General features: G+C 39.0%; 1 protein-coding gene and 2 pseudogenes across 3 annotated transcripts in view; 2 read left to right on the top strand and 1 right to left on the bottom strand.

Moving 5' to 3' along the window:
- Positions 1 to 1,619: 1,619 nt before the first annotated feature.
- LOC112319251 (transcription elongation factor A protein-like 4) lies at positions 1,620 to 2,953 on the top strand (annotated as a pseudogene).
- Positions 2,954 to 4,088: 1,135 nt separating this feature from the next.
- BEND6 (BEN domain containing 6) overlaps positions 4,089 to 22,288 on the bottom strand; it is a 54,824-nt gene continuing 36,624 nt past the window's right edge. For 2 of the 3 annotated variants that reach the window (XM_024576635.4, XM_024576634.4), the window contains 4 exons: positions 14,376 to 14,602; positions 12,873 to 13,065; positions 11,859 to 11,995; positions 4,089 to 5,473 (listed from right to left, as the gene is read on the bottom strand). In XM_024576635.4, the coding sequence (XP_024432403.2) occupies positions 11,868 to 11,995; positions 12,873 to 13,065; positions 14,376 to 14,602 (548 nt within the window). In that variant the 3' untranslated portion in view covers positions 4,089 to 5,473; positions 11,859 to 11,867. Of the gene's footprint in view, positions 5,474 to 11,858; positions 11,996 to 12,872; positions 13,066 to 14,375; positions 14,603 to 15,199; positions 15,264 to 22,288 lie in introns of those variants that run through there. The other variant, XM_045184882.2, reaches the window with a different exon arrangement.
- Positions 6,976 to 8,024, top strand: LOC112319250 (rho guanine nucleotide exchange factor 39 pseudogene; annotated as a pseudogene).

Below are 22,288 nucleotides of genomic sequence, written 5' to 3'. Positions count from 1 at the left end.
CTTAAAAGCTCTGTTACTTTGTCCTTAATCTTCGGGAGTGTCCTGTGGATAAATTGTCTCTTTAACCATCATGAAATAGTCCTCTTTATCCCTGGTAACATTTTCTGCTTTGAAATCTATCCTAAGCTTTAGGGCCCTGAGTTCAGTCTAAATATTTTAATTTGGTCCTGGGTTTCAGAGGGAGCGCCTGAGGGAAGTCAGGCCAAACAATTCTGCTTGTCCACAGTACTGATTGATATGATTCTCTCACATACGGTGCACTACATTTCACACAGTGTGTTGCAGGAGAAACATGCAGGAGTTTGGGCTCTGGCCAGTGTGGCTCAGTTGGTTGGAGCGCCGTCTTGTAGCTGAAAGGTTGTGGGTTTGATTGCCTGTGGCATGCCTGGGTGGCTGGTTTGATCCAGGTCAGGGCCCAGGCGTGGGCGATGCCTCTTCCGGACGCGTACAAACCCCAGTCTGGGCGCACACTGTGGGCAACCCATCAGTGCTTCTCTCTCACACTGAGGCTTCTCTCTCTCCTTTCCTCTCTCCCTTCCTCTCTGTCTAAAAAAGCACAGAAAAAAAATGTCCTCAGGTGAAGATAAAAATTTTTAAATATTTAAAATATGCGGGAGTTCAGGCCATCTTCTGCTGTTTCATAGACAAGAATGGCAGGCTCAGTAGCCAGTTTAACGTACAGGCCTTCTAGTAAGTTTGGGAAAAGCAGAGTCTAGGTGCTTAACGTCTCCTGGATTAAGGTCCACATCTGTAAAATGAGGAAATAGAGTCCACGATCTCTTCTGGCTGTTAACAACTTAACAAGGAGAGACATGAACAGATATTTTTGTAAAAGAAGTAATACAAATGCCCCATTAAACACCCATAAATAGAGAAATGCAAACTAGTAAATAGTGAGATAGCTACCATTCATCCCTCGTTATACTGAGAGACCAACGGAGGAATAAAATGAACTTGCCTACTATCACTACTATTTAACTTCTTTTGGAAATTGTAAGCAATGCAATGAAATAAGAAAGAGAAAATAGCAAAAAAAAAATTTTAAGGGAGACAAAACTATCATTATTTGAAGAATTTCTTTTGGCTAGAAAAAAACAAGAGAAAAAAAGAAAAGAGTAAGGTAAATGCTTAAAAATAGAGTAAACTATTTACATGCTTTAAAAAGAAAGTCAAACATTAATTTTTCTATATAGCAATGACCAATTATATAGCAACAATAAAAATAAAATACCTAGGTATTAAAATGATTTTAAAAATGTGCAGGAGCTATATAAAAATGTAAGTGTTTACTGAGGAATATAAAAACTATAATAAAACTCTGACCTTGTTGCTATAGCAGCAACACTGGCTGTAACTCCCCAGAAAGAACATGCAGGTAGCCCTACTTATGTTTTTCTTACCTAAAAAATCAAATAAAACAACAAGGAGAAATAAAACAACAACAAAACACCCTAGCCTGCTATTTTTAGAAAAATAAGCAACTGATAGAATCAGCAGAATCCGAAGACTTTCAAAAGTAGCTAAAAGAAGTAAAATTGGGAAGAAAATACAAGGAGAATGCCAAGGCACCTCATGAGTGGCAAATATCACACAGTACCAGCAGAAGTATACATCCTGAAATGGAAAAACATCCAGAGGTGCGAAATCTACAACCTATAAATCTAGCAGCTGAGGGGGAGGTAAGCTTCAGCAGGAGTCACAGGGTTGGGATGCAGAGAAAAGACACAGAGAGTATCTGGAGGGCTCCTAGCCGCAGATCTCACAAAGATCCTGCAAAATCATAGTTCCTGCAGGTGAAGGGCTCATCTGGAAGGGCAGGGGACTCTACCCTCTGCTGCCACTGCTGCTGCTGCAGGGCTGGTGACAGGAGTCCTTCCAGACTTAGCCTGGTTCAGAGAACCAGAGGCAGCAGAGCTACACTAAAAATTTCTCAGAGGAGCCATGCGGGCCTGAACCAGTAGTCTCTATGACAGGAAAGAGAGTTCCTTTGAAAGGTTTGAAGCCTGAAAAGGAGCTCTGGCCCCCCATCATCGATGAACCCCTGTGCAAATAGCTGGGCAAGGAAAAAATCATGTCATTAAAAAAATGAGTTCCCCCAGGCACCAATGTGGAGCCCAGTCTGGGTGCCCACCCTCCTTCGCTGTGGTAGGACCCTGAGCCATCTGCGAACTCTTGATTGTTGCCCCCGTTTCTTTAAGATCTGTTCTTAGCATTAGGCTGGGCTAGAAAAGGATGAACCTGTCCAGAATTTCAGCAGGACAGGAAAAGGAGGGGATGTTTCCACATCGAAAAACTTCAGTGAAAATGAAGGAATGCCTGAAAATCGAGGGGCGATGGAAAACAAAGAACAGCCTCAGGATGCTGGAAAGCCAGAAGTAGCGCATACTCTAGAAGATAAGGAAAAGTTAGAAAATGAGGGAAAGAGAAAACAAGAGAGAGACAGAAGCTGAGGAAGTACTAGAGGAGAGGAAAAAAACAGAGAAGGAGGGAAAGTCTAAAGAAGAGGGACGGCCAGTGGTAGAGGGAAAGTCGGAGAGCCAGGGAAAACCAGCCAGTGAGGGAAAACCAAAAGAAGGAAAACCAGCCATGAAACCAAGGGCTGCAGGAAAGCACCCCTCTGGGGTTGACGCACCAGGAAAGCCAACCAAAAAACCAACGAGGGGCTGGTTCAGTGCCTCCAGAAATGCTAAGAGGCCATATACCATATGCCTTTGAGCAATGAAGAGATGATAAGAGAATTTGATGAGATCGCTAGGGCAGAGGATGAGATGAGGAAAACCAGACAGAAATGGGAGTAGATGGGGGTTATGTGGATGCAAAAAAGTTTACAGGACCCTTTCACCAGAGGGGCCCCAGGGAACTCAGGGGTGGCAGTAGGGCCCCACAAAAGGGCTTGGAAGGCCTTTTGAGTAGTGCCCCGGCAGGCATTCACCAGCCCAAGGCTTTATGCTAATACTTTGCTTTAGGTGCCACTCTCATTACCCAGCTGGAGCCCTCTGTGTTTCAGTAGATTTTCATCTTTGCATGGAAAAATGTTTATGGTGCATTGCAAAGTTAAAAGAAAAAAACAATTTGCAGAACCATTAAAAAAAAAATGTGTTCAAGAAAGGCTAAGGCCCAGAATCTGTACAAGATTTTATTTTTTAAAATGTGAAGAAAAGCTGCAAAATTAATGAATGCATGAAAAATATTCACAAGAAGAATGTCACAAAACAGATGAAAATGCTGACCATACACTGGGGTGAAAAATCTTAACAAACTATGGTGTCACACGTGTAGGAAGACCTCACACGGACATGCACAACTCACATTAGTAAAATGTCCTTTGACACTTTGCCCTAGTTACTATAGACTTAGATACGCTTTCCCCTTCAGAGAATATAAAAATAGTCCTTTCACCTTAGTCCCATTTTTACTTTTTATTAATCTGTAATTCTTTATGAAATATGATTTAAAGTAGAAATATGGTTTAACTTAATTTTCATTTACCAGTTGTTTTTGTACCACTTATTGAATAAGCATCCCTTTCCCTAGTTATTAAAGGTTCTACTTTAATCATATTCTAAATTCTTATATATCTGAATACATAATATGTACATTACACATATATGGCTATCAATTGCTTTCTGGGTACTCCATTCAGTTTCAATAGTCTTCTTAACTTGTAACTAATTTAGAACCAATATATGAACCTGAATTAAAAACAATACATACATTCTATCATCCATAAAAATATAAACAATCTCAAAATACTTTCTAAAAATTTGTATTGGTTGATATTAGAAAGGAAGGAAGAGAGAGAAACATCAAGATTTTTGTTCCACTTATTGATACATTCATCAGCTGATTCTCGAATGTGCCCTCACTGGGGATCAAACCCATGACCTTGATGTATTGGGATAATGCTCTGACCAACTGAGCTGTCTGGCCAGGGCTATCTGAAAACACTTTAAGGAAGAACCATAGACGTGTCATTTGAATAATACAGCTGTGTTTTGCAAAGTGAATTTTATTTATATTGAGTTGGCAAAACTTATATTACAAGTTTTTTTTTTTTAGGAAATAACATGTATAATATTAAGCACCCTGAACATTTGCATATATATCCTACAGAGAATGAACATTTACTATGGGTATTGTGTGTATATTCTACATAGCAGAGCTCTTTAGAGGACAAACAAGCCAGAGTCACATTGCCTTAATGTGTGGGTAAAGAAGCCATGAGCATAGAAAGGGATCCCCACCCCCTGGATTTTATACATTAATAAAAACAAGCAAATACTTTTTATGCTTTCAATGGTATTTATTTATATTTAAGTAAAAGTAGCAAATGTTAACAGAAGTTATTTCCTTAAGAATATTCATTTTGTACAACTACACTGGTATCAAGCAACATTTATGGAATGTTCCCTGGGCCCACAGTACTGAACTTTCGGTGATGTGTATCCTTTCTACAAGGTTCTACCTAACTCCGCGCGCTGAAGAAGCCTGGTGCAGCGATGCAGAGTCGTCACGTGTGACCACCTGACCTCGAAGGAGAAGCTTCTTGATGAAGAGTGTTTTAGCTTCATTCATTTACAAAATGGCATTTTTCCTTTTTGTGTGATTATCAATCCCATACGATTTTGTTTAATTGTTTTTTCTTCTGAAGCTATGGAAACAAACCAGTTAAAACTAAGCAGTGTAACAATATAACCAAATATATAGAATATTACCTCTGATAAAGAATGTTTTAGATGATATTGATGTTTTACATTACATATCTGTAATTATATTTTGAGCAATAAGGAGTTAAAAGCATGTAAACCAACATAAGTTTTTTTCCCCTGAAAGTTGATTCCTTGTTTAAACAATCACAAAAATTAAATTTGGGTTTATTTCCTGTTTATGACTACAATGAAATAGTTTCATTTTAAAATAAAAGGTTTTGCTGCTCTCATTTTTTATTTCTATTTGATACACTTTAAGTAACAGAATTATCCTGAATTTTATTGCTAAAACCCTATTGCTTGGTTAGACATGATAACCAGACTTTAGGATGACTTTGCTGCTCTGCTGCTCGTGGACACTGATTACGTCACCGCACTGTCCCACACGTGTGCTCATGCGAAAGACCTGGAAACTAACACGGAGAGTGACTGGTAATGATACACGTACAGCACTTGGCTATCGTGTTAAGTGAGCTGTACAGGAAGCATTTGGGAATAGAAAAATGCAAGAAATCATAACGCATGCTTATTTGACTGCTAAAAATTCTCTAGTTTGATGCATTGTGGGTATTTAGGGTGGAATCTACATGCAGCTTCTTCAGCAAGCTTGCTGCTCCACTGGAAGAGTCCATCGATGTTACAGATGTGTCACAGCCTGTCCCTGCCGTGCGTCTGTGCTCACTGCCAGCAGGGGGCAGATTCTCCAACAAAAGCCAATGTTAGATTGAAAACTGGAGGTGCTTTATTTCAGATACTGACAGTGCCTATAGAAAACAAATTTCAAGAAACAAAGCAAATTCATTTTAGAATTCTTATAGTATGTTAACAGCGGTATGAATTATTTATTTTTGAGTCCAGTATAAATTTTTGCTTAAAAATACAAATTGTTAATAAGAGGTATTACTATTGAGGTGACTTATGAATTCTTTTGTGATCTATTCAGAGAATTTCAGTATAGATAACAGTTAAAATGTTTAACATACATTTTGATTCTATTAAGAAACTTTTCAATAGGTAAAATTCCAAACACACAGAGTAAAATGAACCATTCCCACATACCCATCAACCATCTTAAAAATTTATCAACAATTCTTTTTTCATTCTTTAGTAACATTTATTGATTCTTAAATATCAGGCAATTTCCCCAATCTGCTTTACCTCTTTAAAACTCAAGAAAGTCAAATGAGCTAAGCTGGTCAGAGGCAGATTTACTATGAAGCGAATACCACTTACTTGCATTGGGACCTTGCAAGAAAGAGGCCCTATAATATCCTCACATGTTTATGTTAAATTTGCCAAAATTAGGTATTTCAGCCATAATCAGTTAAGACCATTGTCTCTCTCCATTGTAACTGCCCCTCATTCATAGTTTGTCCTCGAACTGTAACCTGTGACAGTGTCACTGGGTGTTTCTGAGATTTTGTTAAAGACTGGCTGGGAGATATATTTTGGCTCTGCGATCTCGTTCATGTATAGTTACATTATTGCTGGTCATTCCAGGTTGCAGTGTCTTCTAGGAATGCTATGAACACGGTCAATTCAAAGAATATTTAAGAGCACTTACTCCACAGCAAACTTGAAATGCCCTGAAATCTTATAGCTCAGGTACAAAGAAACTCAATAGAGGTTTCCTGAATTTGACAACAATCCTAAAAATCACACTTTTAATAGAGTTGAGAACTTAAAACAAACCTCTATAGACTGTCAAAAAGGAAAAAAAAGCAAGTTTCTATCTAGAGGATAGTCTAAATTATTTTTCTATTCTTTTTATGGAAAAGGCTTTACAAAATTGTTGTCAAATGAAGAGGCAACTCACACGTACGCGATCCTCCCAAAATAGAATAAAAGTATTGTAGAGATGTTAACAACAATATGTAATTTCCTCTACATAATGGGATATTTGAGACATTTGTTAACTTTTAACCATTATGTAGTTTTCATGATTTATTTATTCAAAATTAATATATACAGTTGTAACAAACTGTGTGTTCATAATTTTCGTGTTTCTTTTCTTAAAGAGAATTGTCCACATTTTATAAGCTGTAGGTTCCACAAATCCTGGATCCATTCCTGAGCTAGGTAAATTCAGAGAGGTCTAGTGCCTTTCCAAAGGCTGTGCATTTATTAAGAGGTGGAGCAGGCTTCAAAACCAGACGTCCTGGCCCTGAAGCATTTCATTTTATGTGTCAGCTTGGCTAGGCTGTGGTACCATTGTTTGATCAAACACCAGTCTAGATGAACTACAGGCAACTACCTTTGGCCAGTCATGGAGAGTCCGGCCCCACTGCTCGGTGGCTGGTGCAAGAGCAGCTTGCCCTCTGGGAGCAGAAACGCTCCCACACTGCCTGGGAGCTGCGGGAGACCTAGCAGCACTGCCAGGAACAGCTGGGGCTGGTGACCACATACTTCATGGGAACTCTGAAAGCTAAGGGCATGCTGTGACTGCCAGAACGCCAGACCCTGTTTGGGCCCTGGGAGCTCATTTATATGCAAATCAAGAGCTGCTTCCCTTCTGGGAAGGAGGGCACTGGGGACAGGGCCTGGAGGGCTTCTGCCCCCACCTGGACCTCTATGCTCAATTTGCTGCCAATGCAGAATGGTCCTGGACGGCTGTGCGGAAGGAAATGTGTCTGGAAGTTTGTGCAGCTTCAGGAAGGCCACCCTGAGTTTGGAGGCCTCCAGCTCCAGGACTTGCTCATTCTGGCTCTGCAGAGTCTCCAGCAGTGTGAGAATCTTGTTGTTGCTTTGGTGGAAAACTCAAGTCCCAACTGCCCTGAGCACTGGTAGCCCACACGGGCTGCTTGGTTAAACAGCGAGACTGCCCAGGAAGTCCTCACCACTGGGCAGAAACAGAAGAGTGACCAGCTCCTCCAGCGTGTCCAGGTTCTGCTCAGTGGACGCCAGGCAAAGGGGCTGGCTGACCTCAGGTTGCTGGTTCCTACACCAGGGCTGGCTGGTGTAGGAACCAGTTGGTGGTGCCTCCCTGTGGGGATCCTCTCCTAATTGTTCTTCTTCTTCTCTGACTTGCTCCTCATGGCCAAGCCTCAACCTGCATTCCACCTGCTGCAGAGTGGCACCTTTGCCTGCCAGGCCTTCTACCCCAAGGCCCGATGTCCACTCCAAAGATCTCTGGCCACACGGGAGGCCCTTGTGGTGGGCTGCTCAGCCTGCCCTTTTCCCAGGGGAGAAGCTAATGCTATGTCCACGGACCAGGAGGTGCTGCTGTGCTGGTAGCACAGTCTGACTTGTCCATCAGCAGCCAGGAGAACTAGAAGAATCCTAGAAATTCCAGAACCCAGGATACTTCAGGGATAGGTCAGGGTCAGAGTACAAAGGAATCTTCTTTAGTACTAAATGAAACACAGAGCCCTCCATGATTTGAGAAGGGTCATTTTGTGTTTGCCTGGAACTAAGGGATTATTTGGCTAGCTCTTAAGAGTCAGGAACCAAGTCTTACGCATTTGAACCTGTACTGCACTGGCCCCTCCAGCAGAGATGAGGAGATTTGGGACTGATAAATTCCATTTTGTATCTATGGCTAGTCGTTAATCAAGGTTACCACTTTGCAAATGTGGCCATTTCCATGTTGTGTATGGTTTCTATAATTTATTTTTTCTGCGGATTTCAGTAAATTTCTTTTTGTGAAGTGCCCCCCCCCCAAAAAAAAAGAAATATGAAAACTATGCTAGTGTTGGCTCTCCAATAGTCACTAATGGTAGGACCCTGTCAGTTCATTTTGCCACTTTAGGCTTTAGTTTCATTATCTCTAAAATAAGTAAAACACTTTAGACTAGGATTTTTCACCCTTGGCACAGTTGGTATTCTGGGCCGGGTAATTCTTTGTGGTCCCTATACATTGGAGGATATATAGCAGCATCCCTGGCTTTTGTCCACTAGATGTCAGTAGTATCACCCAGTTGTAACAACCAAAGTGACTAGACATTTTCAAAAATCCCCCGGTTGAGAGGCAGCAGACAAAAGCCCTCCTACCCTGTTTCAGCACTGCTATAATAGATAATCTTTAACTTATAATATATACATATGTAATATCATGGTAGAGATTATATATTCTGAGGCAGTGTTGGATATTTCTGGAGAAAGCTTCTTGACCACTTAGTGGGATGTTATAGAGGTGGTATTCTAATATTCTGTTATTCTTATAAATGCAATTTTCTTCAGCTCCTATAAGAGAGAAGCAAAAAAAAAAAAAGTGGAGAAAGGCCAGAAAGGTTGGCAACATCAAGCTCTTGGCAACGGGCAAGCTGCCGGCAACTTAAAGGCATTGGAAAACAGAATATAAATGGAGCCACTTTAAACTGGAGTCAGAGCTGCCACCCCCGAGGAATGGCCTTTGCACATCTCACTTCTCAAACCCTTGGAATGTTAAATGGGGCAAGATAACCTCTGGACTGGGCCTAAAATAGCACTGTGTCCCACACAACTGTATGTAAAGATAATAAGAAAGTAGGTATTATGACAACCAGACTAAAAATTAAAACCACTCTTTAGAATTAGCATCACTGTGTTAGATTCTCTGAACAACAGAAATTCCTTCTATTCATGTAATTGTTTCCTTTCCCTTTCTCATAAATAATCCTTGCCTTCCCTTCTAATCAGAACACTATTTGGGTTTCTGCCTGCATCAGTGCTTTCCTAATAGCTATTCTTTGGGATCTCAAATAAATGCTTGTTGCCTCTCACTTTGGCCTAACAGCAGTCAGAGGAATGAGAGAGAATAGATGGAAAAGGAGGAAGGATGGAATGTAGCACTAATCCTCAAAGAAATGAGTCTCAGCTGGGAGATGGCTGTCCTTTCAGATCTAAATGACCAGTGGCAACCTTGAACTCAGTACTGCGTGGGGGGCACAGTCAGCCACAGAGCACATCAGTGGGGGATGCTAGGCTTTTTGAAAGAATAAGAATTCATGTAAGTATTTATGATTTTACAACATATCACCTGCTAATAGTAATGCAAGGAAAGTTTTTTTTCCAAATAATACTTTGGGGGGACAGGGGCTGAGCAGGAGGCATGGTTTGCCTAAAAAAGTATAGTCACTTTTTGGGTTCCAATGACCACTAGATGGTGCTATGTCTGACTACTACTTCAAGCATGGATAAATTCTTAGGGTATTTTCTGTGCTTCCTAGCTTATTATTTTCTCAGACCTTTTGAAATAATTTTGCTTTTGCTAGCCTTCAAGTGAAAGATGCCTGTCAATTAAAACAAACTTTTTTCCATTCAGAACATATTTACTTCTGACACCTTGTTAATCTCTGCTTCTGATTCAAGATACACCCATTTCTTTCACAAGCAACTTGGCAAAAAAGGCTGAGGCTCAGAAGGCACTGGAACATGTTGTGTCCATAGCAAAAGATTTGTTCTTTTTAAGAATTTTAATCAAGGCCACATCCAGGTGATTTAATCACACTATACTATTGGCAAGTACAAGCAAAACTGATACAAAAATCTTTAACTTCAATTCCTTCAACACTCTGCTGACTGATCTTGTCGGAGATGAGTTTTGTGTTTACCCTTGGCAGTCTGAGGCATTAAAAAGGCAGGAGTTAGATGACTGATATGCTTTGAGAGGCTCTGAAATACAACAATGTGCTACCAAAGATAGCTCTATGACTTGTGTGTCTGGTTGTGCGGCAGTTAGAGAGGGAACTTGGCCATTATACACCAAAGAGACAGGGCAACACCATGTCAAAGTGTTATTTATGCTCCAAGAGCTCATTTAAGCAATTACTACTAACTGAGAAGTCATGAAATTCACAGTCTACTGAACTTTTTAATCACTTGGGGACTAGATATCCTTATCTTTTATCAATCTTCAAGTCAGTCTACCCATATACATGAGCCAAGAGAATGGATCCCTGAAGTTGTGGTAAGTAGTTCTGTTTGTTTTGAAAGAAGAAAGACTGTTACTGCCCCTCATCAGTAGCCTTACTTGTATAGCAAAACAGTAAGGGACCCTCAAGGAGGGTGGGGTGGTGGTCAGCAACGGGCGCAGGGCGGGTCGGTTGCATTACTGCAATCACTGCAGTTCCACGCTCCATTTAAAACATGGTCAGAAGGAAAACAGAGACGGACTCATAGATAGAGAGCAGGCTGACGGCTCTGGGTCGGGAATCGGGGGAAAGTTGGGGGTGTGGAAGGATAAAGCAAAAAAGAGAAAGAATTCATGGATACAGAAAAAAAGACAAAATGGTCTCAGTGGCAGCTAGAGTTAGGTGGAGAACAGGCAAAGTAGGAGCAAAATGAACAAAAACCTGCCTCCATGTGTTTACTAAATACCTCTATTTATGAATTAAAATATTAATAACACAATAATGCATATTTTTCACATATTTCCCATCAAAATAACGGAGAGGAAGGGTGAGCACAAGTGGAACAGCCAGGACTTTGGGTTGCTAAAGCCAACGTGAAGCCCCACTTCACACTTGTATCTAGGGCAGGGCCTGAGTCTAAAGTGCATCTCCCTCACAACTCACTAAAAAGAAACAATTCTTTTTCCTAGCATAGTACAAACATCTTCGTAAAAATCTTTATCAAACCAACAAACTATAACAACTCATTTAAAGATCTAAAGACAATGAGGAGCAGAATGGGGGATGGTGGAGGAAACCCGTCAATACCCCAGCCAGGAGTTTGTGCACAGGTCAAATCATTGTTTTAGGGTTGTGACTTCAGTCCCATTGATGTCCCACAGATTTTCCCCGAGGGCACACATCACCTCTGTTCTGGAGAAACACTTCCTAAACTGTCCCGTGTTCCTCCTTTGGCTCCTTTCTACTGCTACCCACACCTTAACACATTTTCTGTGAAGGAAAAAAAGTTCTTCAGAAAAACACATTTGGACAATACTACATACTACATAGCCTCTTTGTAGAGATTTCTGGTGCACTTGAGCAGATTAAAGGGTATCAAAATATCTGAGGTTCTAGGAAAAGAAAATCTGTATAATTAAACTCATTGTTCCCAAGTTTATATTCCCGTTCCTGTCCCCACCCTCACCCCCAGGAATACCAGCATTTCACAGACCACCAGTATTCTGTAGTACAGTGTTTGGAACATGCTTCTCCAAGGATAAAAGTCCTTACCTCTTCTTGCTACGTTAAATGGATTGTGAAGATTTAAAGTACGTACCAAAAGGATCTACTTAATATCCTGAGAGTTCATATTTTTGCTTAAATTTGGCTTCTTGGTGCAGTTGTTCAGCTTTTGCCCTATCATTCTTCTGATGGAGACGTCATCGGTGTTGGGAAATAGCTGCTTGGTGACTCCTGTAAAAACCGCAGTAACACAAACACTTGACGAGGCCTTTGCTTCTTATGGTATAAACTGAGATAAGACATGAAGCAACCCACCTTATAATTTTGCCCCATTTTGCAAAAGCAGCCCAAACACCCATGAAACATTTAAGTAGATGAACATATAGGCAGGTTTTACAAAGCAAAGCAAGAGATAACAAAGGTCTACGTTATACATTTAGAACATACGTATTTGTCTTCCTGTGGTACCACTCAACTTTCACTTTGCTACTTGCTCTGAACTCTGTCTCCTTTCTCCAAAAGGTTAGGAATTTAATTTTATCCATCCCAACATCAGTTGGCACAACTAGAGCCCAACTGACCTTTTTCCAAGTAAGAAATTACATGCCATTGAAATATAGAGATCTGGCATTCTGTGATTCCCAAAATTTGTTGGATATTTGCAAAAAACTTATACAGAAATCTAAATTATTACATTTGAAGACATTTATTAACTTAAAAATTATAAATAGGAGTCAAATTAACCTCTGTTTTTCTAGAATAAAAAACAAGAAATAGAACCATGATAAAAAAGACAAAATAAGCTATAAATTGTTACTGAAATTATGGTTGAAAGGATTTTAAAAATTAAATTTACTTTTCTAAAGCTATGAATTTTATGAAGACAAGTATTTCAGTGATATAAAATTTAGTTTTAGTTTAATATCTACTTTTAATGTAAAATTTTTCTACAAAATGTTTCATATTTAATAGGGTTTAGACTATCCTGTGGTTCCTTCTTTCAAAGAAAAAATAAATTAGAAGAAAAAAATCATCAAAGAATAAGTTAACCTTGAAGGGTAAAATAATTTCAAATTCATGTGACAATGTAATACAGTCATGTTATTACCTATAATTTCTTGAACTTCATTCTGATTCATAGCGGGCTTGACAGCTTTCTCCCTTGAAGTAGAGGATTTTGCGCCCGTCAGGCTGTGCGTGGCCATGTACTCGTTTGTGTAAAGCACTTGCATTAAATCATTAATAAACTTCTGAGGCTTGCTCTTGTTACAACGGGCAATCTGCCATTTTTCAATCTTGAACTAAAAAATAAAAAGATAAATGAAATTGGGAAAAGAAAAAGTAAGTGATATTTGGGGAAATGTATTACTCATTAAGGCATACCAGAAAACAAAATCAACATTCTTTAAGGTGGTGTATTATACTTTTAGTATATACTTTGTATTTCAGGCGTTAGAGTTAAATATTACCTTTGATATAACTCCCAATATTTATGAGGTGTTTGTTCCAGACTATATACAAAACTTGTTATGGAATCTAGATTTGGTGCTTCAACTGTGTCTGGTGGGCAGAGTAATGGCCCACTGGAGATATCCACACCCTATGCCCTGGAACCGGTGAATATGTTACTTATATGGGAAAAACACCTTTGTAGGCATGATTAAAGTTATGAGATTGGAAGATTATCCTGTATTATCCAGGTGGGCCCCATCTCATTATAGGAGCCCTCACATGCAGAAGAGGGAGGACAAAGAATGGGTCAGGAAGTGAGACAGGAAGGAGCAGAGATTCGAAGGAGGGACTTCGCTCGCCATGGCTGGCTGTGAGGGCGGTGGAAGTGGGCCTCAAAGCAAGGAATGTGGTTGCCTGTAGAAGCAGGCATGGCTTTCAGTTTCCAGTCAGCAAGGAAATTGGAACTCAGTGCCTACAACCACAGAAACTGAATTCTGCAACAACCCAAATGAACCGGAAACAGATTCTTCCATTGGGCCTCCAGAAAGGAGGGCACCCGACAACAGCTTGATGTCACCACACTTCTGACCTAGAGAACTCTGAGATGATAAATTTGTATTATTACAAATTACTAATTTTGTGGTAATCTGTTATACAGAAAAAGAAATCTAATACACTAAGATTCAAATATTCTGAATGCTAGATTTTTTATATTTAATTATTGCTTGTGAAGTCATATTTTCCAATGATGATACCTAATTCTAATAAAACTCTTGTCCTCTTAGCTTGTTTCTTCATGAAAAGAAATTGAGAAAGTAGAAAAAGAATTTTGTCCAGACAGCACGCAGAGGATGAAATTGACCCTCTCTCAATGACATAATTTCAAGTGCAAAGCTTTCCTTCTGTCACTGGATTAAGAATTTTCTAGTTTAAAAACTTAATCACTGTCCACAATTTGACTTTAGTTTTCTAAACTGGATATTCGTTTCACAAATATTAGATTTATCGTAAAAAATTGTTTCATGCAATTGGAATGTTATGATTATGACCTAAAGTTTCCTAAAGGTATCTGATAAACCAATGGTTATTATGTGCTCTTATTTTAATTTTCATATTTATCTATATCCCAGAAAAAGACAGGGCAGGTATTCCCACTGACCTGTTTCTCATCGGTATGATGCTCTTCTTCAGCTCTCAAGGAAATTGGTGAACTGGAATTAGAATTAGAATTAGAGTTACTGCACATGGAGGCAAACGAATCTGGTGAGGAGTTGTTTGTTGCTCTCCAGAGGGTGGATGCAGACGTGACCATGGCTCCTCTACCCTTAAGCACGGCCTCCGCCATACCAACCAATTCTTCAAACTGGGTGACTGCTTGTGGTAACACTAAAATGGCAAGAAAAAGTAGCACTTTACAAATACTTTTAATAACGGGCATATATACATTTTCTGTTGTGTGTGTATGCATAGAATATATGAGGAACACATTGTTAACATTTGCTACCTTTGGAAAATAAACAGCAAGAAGAGTGGTGGGACATATTTACATTTTATTATTAAATAATATAATTGCTTAGAATAAAAAATCAATTTCAAAACTTTTGGAGATTGTATTTAAATGTTTATGCATTACATTGTAACTAAAATGAATGTTCTAACAAGTTGGTTCTTTTTCTAATTTCTAATAGTATTATTTGAAAGTGTTTAATCTCTTTGTTTGGAGACATTACGGATTCTGTTGTCAATCACCTTCCAGATACTCACATTGAACCAGCCTAAGTGACAAGATAAAACAAGCTGTTTCTCACAGATTAAAATAAATTTTACATGACCTTTGTGAGTGGTTTGCCAGGGAGTCGAATTCCATCAAACTAATAAAAATTCATTGCCACAACTCAAATCTATTTTTTTCACGTATCAAAGATGAATTCTGGTAATTAACTGAATTTATTCTTTGTTCTTTTGTTTTCAATAGAAACTTACACATTCAAAGGTTTCATGTCTCCATGTAAAATGGTCTTCTCTGTTGTTATATTTAGTTTGTTTCCTAAGGACAAATAACATTTTGTTGGAGTTGGAAGTCACCTTGAACCCTATCTAATTCAACTCCTCACTTTATGGTTGAGGGACAAAAACACTGAAATATTTTTTGTACTTTTTTAAAGCATATTATTGAGCTATGATCTTTAGAATACTATTAGGTTCGAGAGCTGAAAGTCAGGCATATTGATGGCATATTGATACACGTGGTATTATATTAAAAGAAAAATAGGAAAATCTAAAAAAGAAAATCATGAATTTTATAAATCATGAATATTTACTATGTATTTCTCCTTTGCCAGACACTTATTCAATCAGAAATTACTTATTGAGCATTTAATAATATTAAACATTGATCTAGCTTTTACTCTGTACTATGCACTATTCTGGGAACTTAATTCATGTTTATTTATTTAATCTTCATTGCAACTTTCTGAGACAGGCATTATCATTATCCCTAATTCACAGATGAGGACAGTTAGGCAGTGAGAGGTAAATATCCCATCCAGGGTCAACCCAATTAGTGAAAAGAAGAACAAGATTCAAACTCAGACTCTGCCAATTTCATGTTATAAACTACAGTCGACCCTTGAACAACATGAGTGAACTGCACAGGTCCATTTATACTAAGATTTTTTCTACAAATAATTTCGAAAATTTTTTGGAGATTTGCGACAATTTGAAAAAACAAACTGCATAACCTAGAAAAATTAAGAAAAATTTAGGTATGTCATGAATGCATATAAAATAATACATATACAAAAATGTGTTAATCGGTTGCTCATGTCACTGGTAAGGCTTTGAGTCAACATATTAGAAGTTAAGTTTTTGGAGAGTCAGTTATACCTGGATTTCCAACTGCATGGTCAGCACTCCTAACCCCACATTGTTCAAGGGTACTTACTGTACTATATTATGCAGACTCTCAACATTTTCCAGCCGCTATGTTAGGTGATGGGGTGAAACTGAAAGCAAACCCAGATGTGATGCCAGCTTTTTGGAAGTGAGAGTGGGGTGGGGGATATTATTTACATCACCATTCTGTGAAATAAGAATCTCCCCTGCTCAAAGAGAGGCCTGCCCTGCAGGCTCCCCATAATTCCACATTAGTTCCTGGGAGGCAATCCTAAATCCTTGGAAATTCCTCAGTAGGAGTGTCTTGTCATTCATGGTGAGCCGCTCAGAGCACTTGATAGTTTATGCTAAGGGGTTTCTCAGGGCAGGAATGATAGTACTAAGTAGCCAGAAAGATTTAGAGCCTGAGTTCAACTATATAGGCAATCAATCAACCAATCGGTCAGTCATGCCTATGTAATAAACCCTCAATAAAAACTTTGGACACCTAAGCTCAGGGGACCTTCCTGGATGGACAACACCTCATGCAGATTGTAACACACAAATGCTAGTGTAGCAGGCAGTTAGGCAGCCATGAGCTGAGTAGGAATGATAGGCCAGGTGAAGGTTACTAGGGCAGAAGGCCCAGGCACCTACCGATGGGCAAAACTGGGGTGGGACCTCCTCCCCCAGCCCCTGGGGTGACCTTTCTTCACCTAGTATATCACTGGTCATGTGGTTTAGAACCCCTGGCTTTTCATATCGCTAGTCATGTGGTTAGGGCCCTCCCCTGACCTTCTCTCCCCTGGCATGTCATTAGTCATGTGGTAGAACCGCTTAGAGGAGGAACAAGGGAGCCAGAGAATAGTCACACAGACTCCCATACAAGTCCTTACACAGCCACTTCCTTAAGCACTAAGCCTTCAGGCCAATGAGGTTCTGACTCACATCAAATAACCTTAAGAACAAAGCCTTGGGTCTGTTGGCCACAGAGGCAGAGTTTTGGCCAAACTACAGATAACATCTAGGCCTCAGTTATGTTTCAGCTCCAGGCCCAGAAAAGCAGCAAGGCCAGGTGGGGCAAGGCCATGGCTGACATCAGGACCAGCTATGATGACTAATGACCCCTGCCCTGGTACTGACCAGTCAGTGGGGACCATTACCCTGAAGAGACACACCTGGAAAGCTGATGAATAGTCTATTGAGATCCTCCCCTGAGATCTTCAGGTAAAAATCCCAAAGACAAAGGACTCAACCTGTCTTCTCTGTCTCTCTTTCCTCCCCCTCCCTCCCTCTCTCTCATAACCCACACCTAACCCACCCCCTTGTTTCCTGAACATGCTCTTCTCTCTAGAGCACACCTGTGCCTTCCTCCCCCTTTCTTCCAAGTCCCATACATTTGCTCTCTTTCTCCTAAGCTCCAAGGGCCCCTCTTTTGTCTCTGTAACTTATTTCTTCTACCTCTGTGACTTTCTGAAAAAACTTTCGCTTGTATTTGAATTTCTTGGCTCTGAATTCTTTTCTTAGCTGAACTCAAGGACCGAGGTCTAATACCTGGTGCCATTCTCTGCTAACACAGGAGGGTAATGCACCTCCTAAGGACAACATTTGGAAGCTTCACACTTGGAAACTGCCCAGATTCAGCCCTATGTGTCTTTTCCAACGTTTGCTGATTCTAATTAGTATTCTTTCAGTGTAATAAATGAAACCACGAATATAATAGGGTTCAGTTGAGTTGTGAGTTTCTCTAGCAAATTATTGAAACTGAAGGTGATTTTGGAAACCCCCGGAATTTGCAGTTGGTATAAGAAGTCTTAGGCAGACTTGGCAGTCTAGAGGACAGTGCCCTTAAACTTGAGGTGGCTAACTCAAAGTACACATAAAGAAATGAAAAATTACAATTGTTAAGTGTAAAAAATGAAATACATGGATGCACTTTAAAATGGAGTCACAGCCACCATCCCAGAGGAATTAATTGCCTTTACACATCTTACCCCTCACACCTCTGGAGTATTAAACCTGGGCGAGATAACCTTTGGACTGACCCAAAGGACCATTGTAACCCACACAACTGTTTGAAAAGATAAGAAGGCAGATACTATGACTGCCAGATTGAAAATTAAAAACATTCTTTAGAATTAGCATCACGATGTTAGCTCATCTGTATCTAGAGAAATTCCTTCCTTCTACTGACGTAATTATTCCCCTCCTCTTTCTCACAACTGGTTGCCTTTACCTCCTAATCCAAACACTACTTGGGGTTCTGCCCGAATTAATGCTTCCTGAATAGCTATTCTTTTGGATCTCAGATAAATGCTATTGCCTCTCAGTTTGGCCTTTTATCTCTAGGTTAACAAGTGCCATGAAAGAGAAGTGTAAAATGTGTTTGTCCCAGCAGTAGGAAGCTTCTATGAGGTCAAGATTGACATGAGTGCTGAAGGCTGAATAGGAATTCAATAGCTAGAGGGAAGAAGGAGGTCATCAGAGGCATAGGAAATTCAGGGTTTGTATTTGAGGAACTGCAGGAAGTCCAAAGCTAGAATGTAAAGAGAAAAAGGAATTTTGTATAAAGAGAGGTTTCAAGAATATTTACTGCATTTTCTAATGATGAAATTTGTGCCTGTTCATTGGAATACGTCTTTGTCATTTCTGTGTATCTCTCTATATATTCATGTATTTTCTTTTTTACAATTAGGACCATACTCTATATGCAGATTTGTATCATTGTTCTGTTTTCCAATTAAGTCTATAAGTTGAATAATTTCCTATTTTATTAAATCTTGGAAATATGAATTTTGATGTCTAATTTACATTGAATCAAAGGCAAGATCTTCCATAAAGCCTGAGCAGACGTTAAGTAGATAGAGGGAGATGGGTTTGACAAAAGGATGCATGGGGCTAATGCGCACCCATCACAACATGGAATATCTCCATCTCTCAGAAAGCTACTTCGTGACTCTCCTAAGTCATGAGTCATCCCTGGACTTGCCGCAGAGGCAACCAGTCATTTGACATCTCGGGTCACAGATAGTTTTACCTGTTCTAGAATTCCATACAGATGAATTCAAACATTATATTCTCCTCTTTTTGTCTGACTTTTTTTTCTGCATAATGTTTTGGGATTCATTCATGTTACTCGGTCATTCATTGTTTTTGTTGTTCCTGACTAATATTCAATTACATGGATACTCCACAATTAATGTATCCATTTACCTGTCGATGGGTTATTTTCCATTTGAAAATACAACTTTAATGGTTCCCTAAGATTCTAAGGTATTGATGTTCTATTATTTATTTAAATGTTTCTTTTTTTTTTTCCTTTTGGACTTTAGGTTGCTTCCAATTTTTTTTTATTACAAACAGAAATCTGACAAACTGCTTAGTACATACATACATCTTCATACGCATCTATAATCATGTTAATGCCATACATTCCTGAAAGCACACTGATAGGGTCATAGGTATAAATGATTTTAGACTAATTAATATTGCTGAATTGCTCTCCAGAAAGATCCTTCCAACTTAAGCTCCTACTAGCTATGTAAGAAGTTGGCCATTCCACTGCACCACCAGTAACAAGCACTGGTCACTCACAACAATAGTCTTTACTATTTTGATAGGCTAAAATCTTAGCACTATTCAAATTGCAGTTATTTGATTATTGTGAAGTTAAATATATATATTTGTTTAGGATTCTCTGAACTTTTTCTATGAATTACCTATTAGACCATGGAATATTGATACTTTTTCCTTTTTATAAGAACATCAATGGTTTTTGTAAAGTGCTCATAACAGTGGCTAGTACATTATAGGCACAATATGTTAGGCTATTCTTATTAACTCCCTTATATATTGAGCATTTTAACCTTTTATTTCTCATAAATTGTAGTTTTCTTACAGTGTTTATCTTTTAATTTTGAGAATTTTTTGAAGCACACACCCATTTTTAGTTTTTATTTTGGTTAAAGTAGCAGTCTTTATTTTTAGAATGTTATTTATTTTATGCTTTAAAAGTCATTGATCATTCACATCAGTTAGATATTCCCCCATATAGTCTGCATAGTTTAAACATCTTTTTACAAGTAAGCTCCCCCCAAATATATTTTTCAGACTATCAATGGAAAAAATTAAACACAAAAATAGTAAACACCCATATACCCATCTTCCTGTTGTAACTCACAGCAATCCTTTTCCATCTATATGCCCATTTACTTTTTCCCCACCCTCAAAACGACCTGAAGCAAATCATAGGCATTATCTCATAATATCTGTAAACATTTCCACATGTATCTCTAAAAGGTAAGAGATTTAAAATATGTGACACCACTGTCACAGCCAGAAATACTTAACAATAGCTCTTTAATGTCATTAAAAAAAAACCCTAGTAAATGTTCCAATTTCTCTGATTGTCTCATTTATTTTAAAGGAAGCTTGAATCAGGAATCAAATAAGGTCCATACATTACAATTGGTTGTTGTCTCTTTCATCGAAACTATAAGTTTCATCTCCCTAGTTTTCCTTGCAGTTTATTAGTTGAAGAAACTGGGTCATTTGTCCAGCAAAGTTTCCCATAGTCTGGGATTACAACCCCAAAATGGTGTTTAACATATTCTTGTGTTCCTTGTATTAGTTATAAATTGATCGGATTTAAGTAGTGCTTGATCAGATTTAAGTAGTGTTTTACTTCCATCACATGGCATTTCATGCATGATTACTTTCTTTTTGTGATATTTGCAGTCACTGACGATCACTGGTTAGATTCACTAGGTCATAGGGGTTGCAAAATGTATTTGAATTTTTTCTTCTTTGTTTATTAGCTGGAATTCTACAAAGGGAAACTTTCTCTTTTCAACTATTTGTTTATGTGGAGGTTCATTTCATATAATAATGGTAGAATAAATGTTTGATTTTTTGGTCTGTATTTGCCAGCTTTCAAAGTACTGTTGGTTCTTTCAGATGACCATCAAGTTTTCTCTTCTAAGCGAACCACTACGGATCATGCATTTAAACGTATGTGTCAGGTTTCTATCTATTGTGGTTCTCATTCTTACTGGTGCTCAAATTGTCCCACTTTGGGCCACTGGCAACCTCTCCTAGCCGACATGTCCACAGAGTCTTTGCTAACTTCCTTGCTTTCAGGTATGAAAAGATGTTCACGTATAGTAAGTATTTCCTGTTCAAGCCTCCTGACAAGGCTCATCTTGTACATCTCCTGTGCAAGACCCCGAATTAGCCATTTCTACAAAGAACCCAACTCTTTTTGGTGGAAAATGGTATTAGAAGACCATATCCAGGTGCTAGGAGGGCTTTTTGCTATTGGATGCTTGTTTGTAGGCCTATTTAGTGGGTAATACTTGAATATATTTATTATTAATTTTTAAAGACAGAATTCATCATGTGTTTAAACAGGTATTCCATTTAAATTCAGAACATGGAGATTTCATTTCAACTGTAGTTAGGTGGTTAGTATGCCACGTGGTGTTAAATGAGGACCTAACTCGAACCTGCCCCTTTCCCTACACACTGGGGTTGATTTGTTGAATAATTCATCCTTTTCCTCATTGACTCACTATATAAATTACCAGGCCCAGTGCAAAATGAAAATGCAGGACTCCTTGTTGAAAACATCTTAAGAATTTTAATACAGTAACACCAGAGCCTATAACCACTACCTGGGGCCTTTCTAAGAGCAGGGCCCTGTGTAAATGCACAGGTGACCCACCCAGGCAGCTGGCCCAGATGACTTGTGATAGTGAGCACCACAACCACAAATACTTCAGAGCATCTGCTACAGCCAGGCTCCGGGTTTTTTTTATTTTTATTTTTTTTATTGTTGTTCAATTACAGTTGTCTGCATTCTCTCCCCATCCCTCCACCCCACCCCTAATTTCTTTTATTATTCTTATTTTTGAGATGAGGAAACTGAGGCACAGAGTGGCTAAACAACTTGCACAAGGTTACACAGCTAGGAGGGGGCGGAGTCAGGTTTGTATCCAGTGTTCCGGCCTCTCTAAAGCCATACTCTTTACCTCTCTGCTGTGGTTCCTCAGGATCGTTTCTTTATCATATGCATGAGGTTCTGTTTGGGAGTTTTTTTCTGTCCATTAATCTGCCAACTCTTGCACTGGAAAGTTGCTTTTAATTATTGGAAGTTTATATTGTTTAATGTTGAAAAGTTATGTCCTCACATTCCTTTTC

Source organism: Desmodus rotundus, chromosome 11 (genome assembly GCF_022682495.2).
Source record: "Desmodus rotundus isolate HL8 chromosome 11, HLdesRot8A.1, whole genome shotgun sequence".
Taxonomy (NCBI): Eukaryota; Metazoa; Chordata; class Mammalia; order Chiroptera; family Phyllostomidae; genus Desmodus; species Desmodus rotundus.
This window is presented reverse-complemented; position numbering and strand designations above follow the sequence as displayed.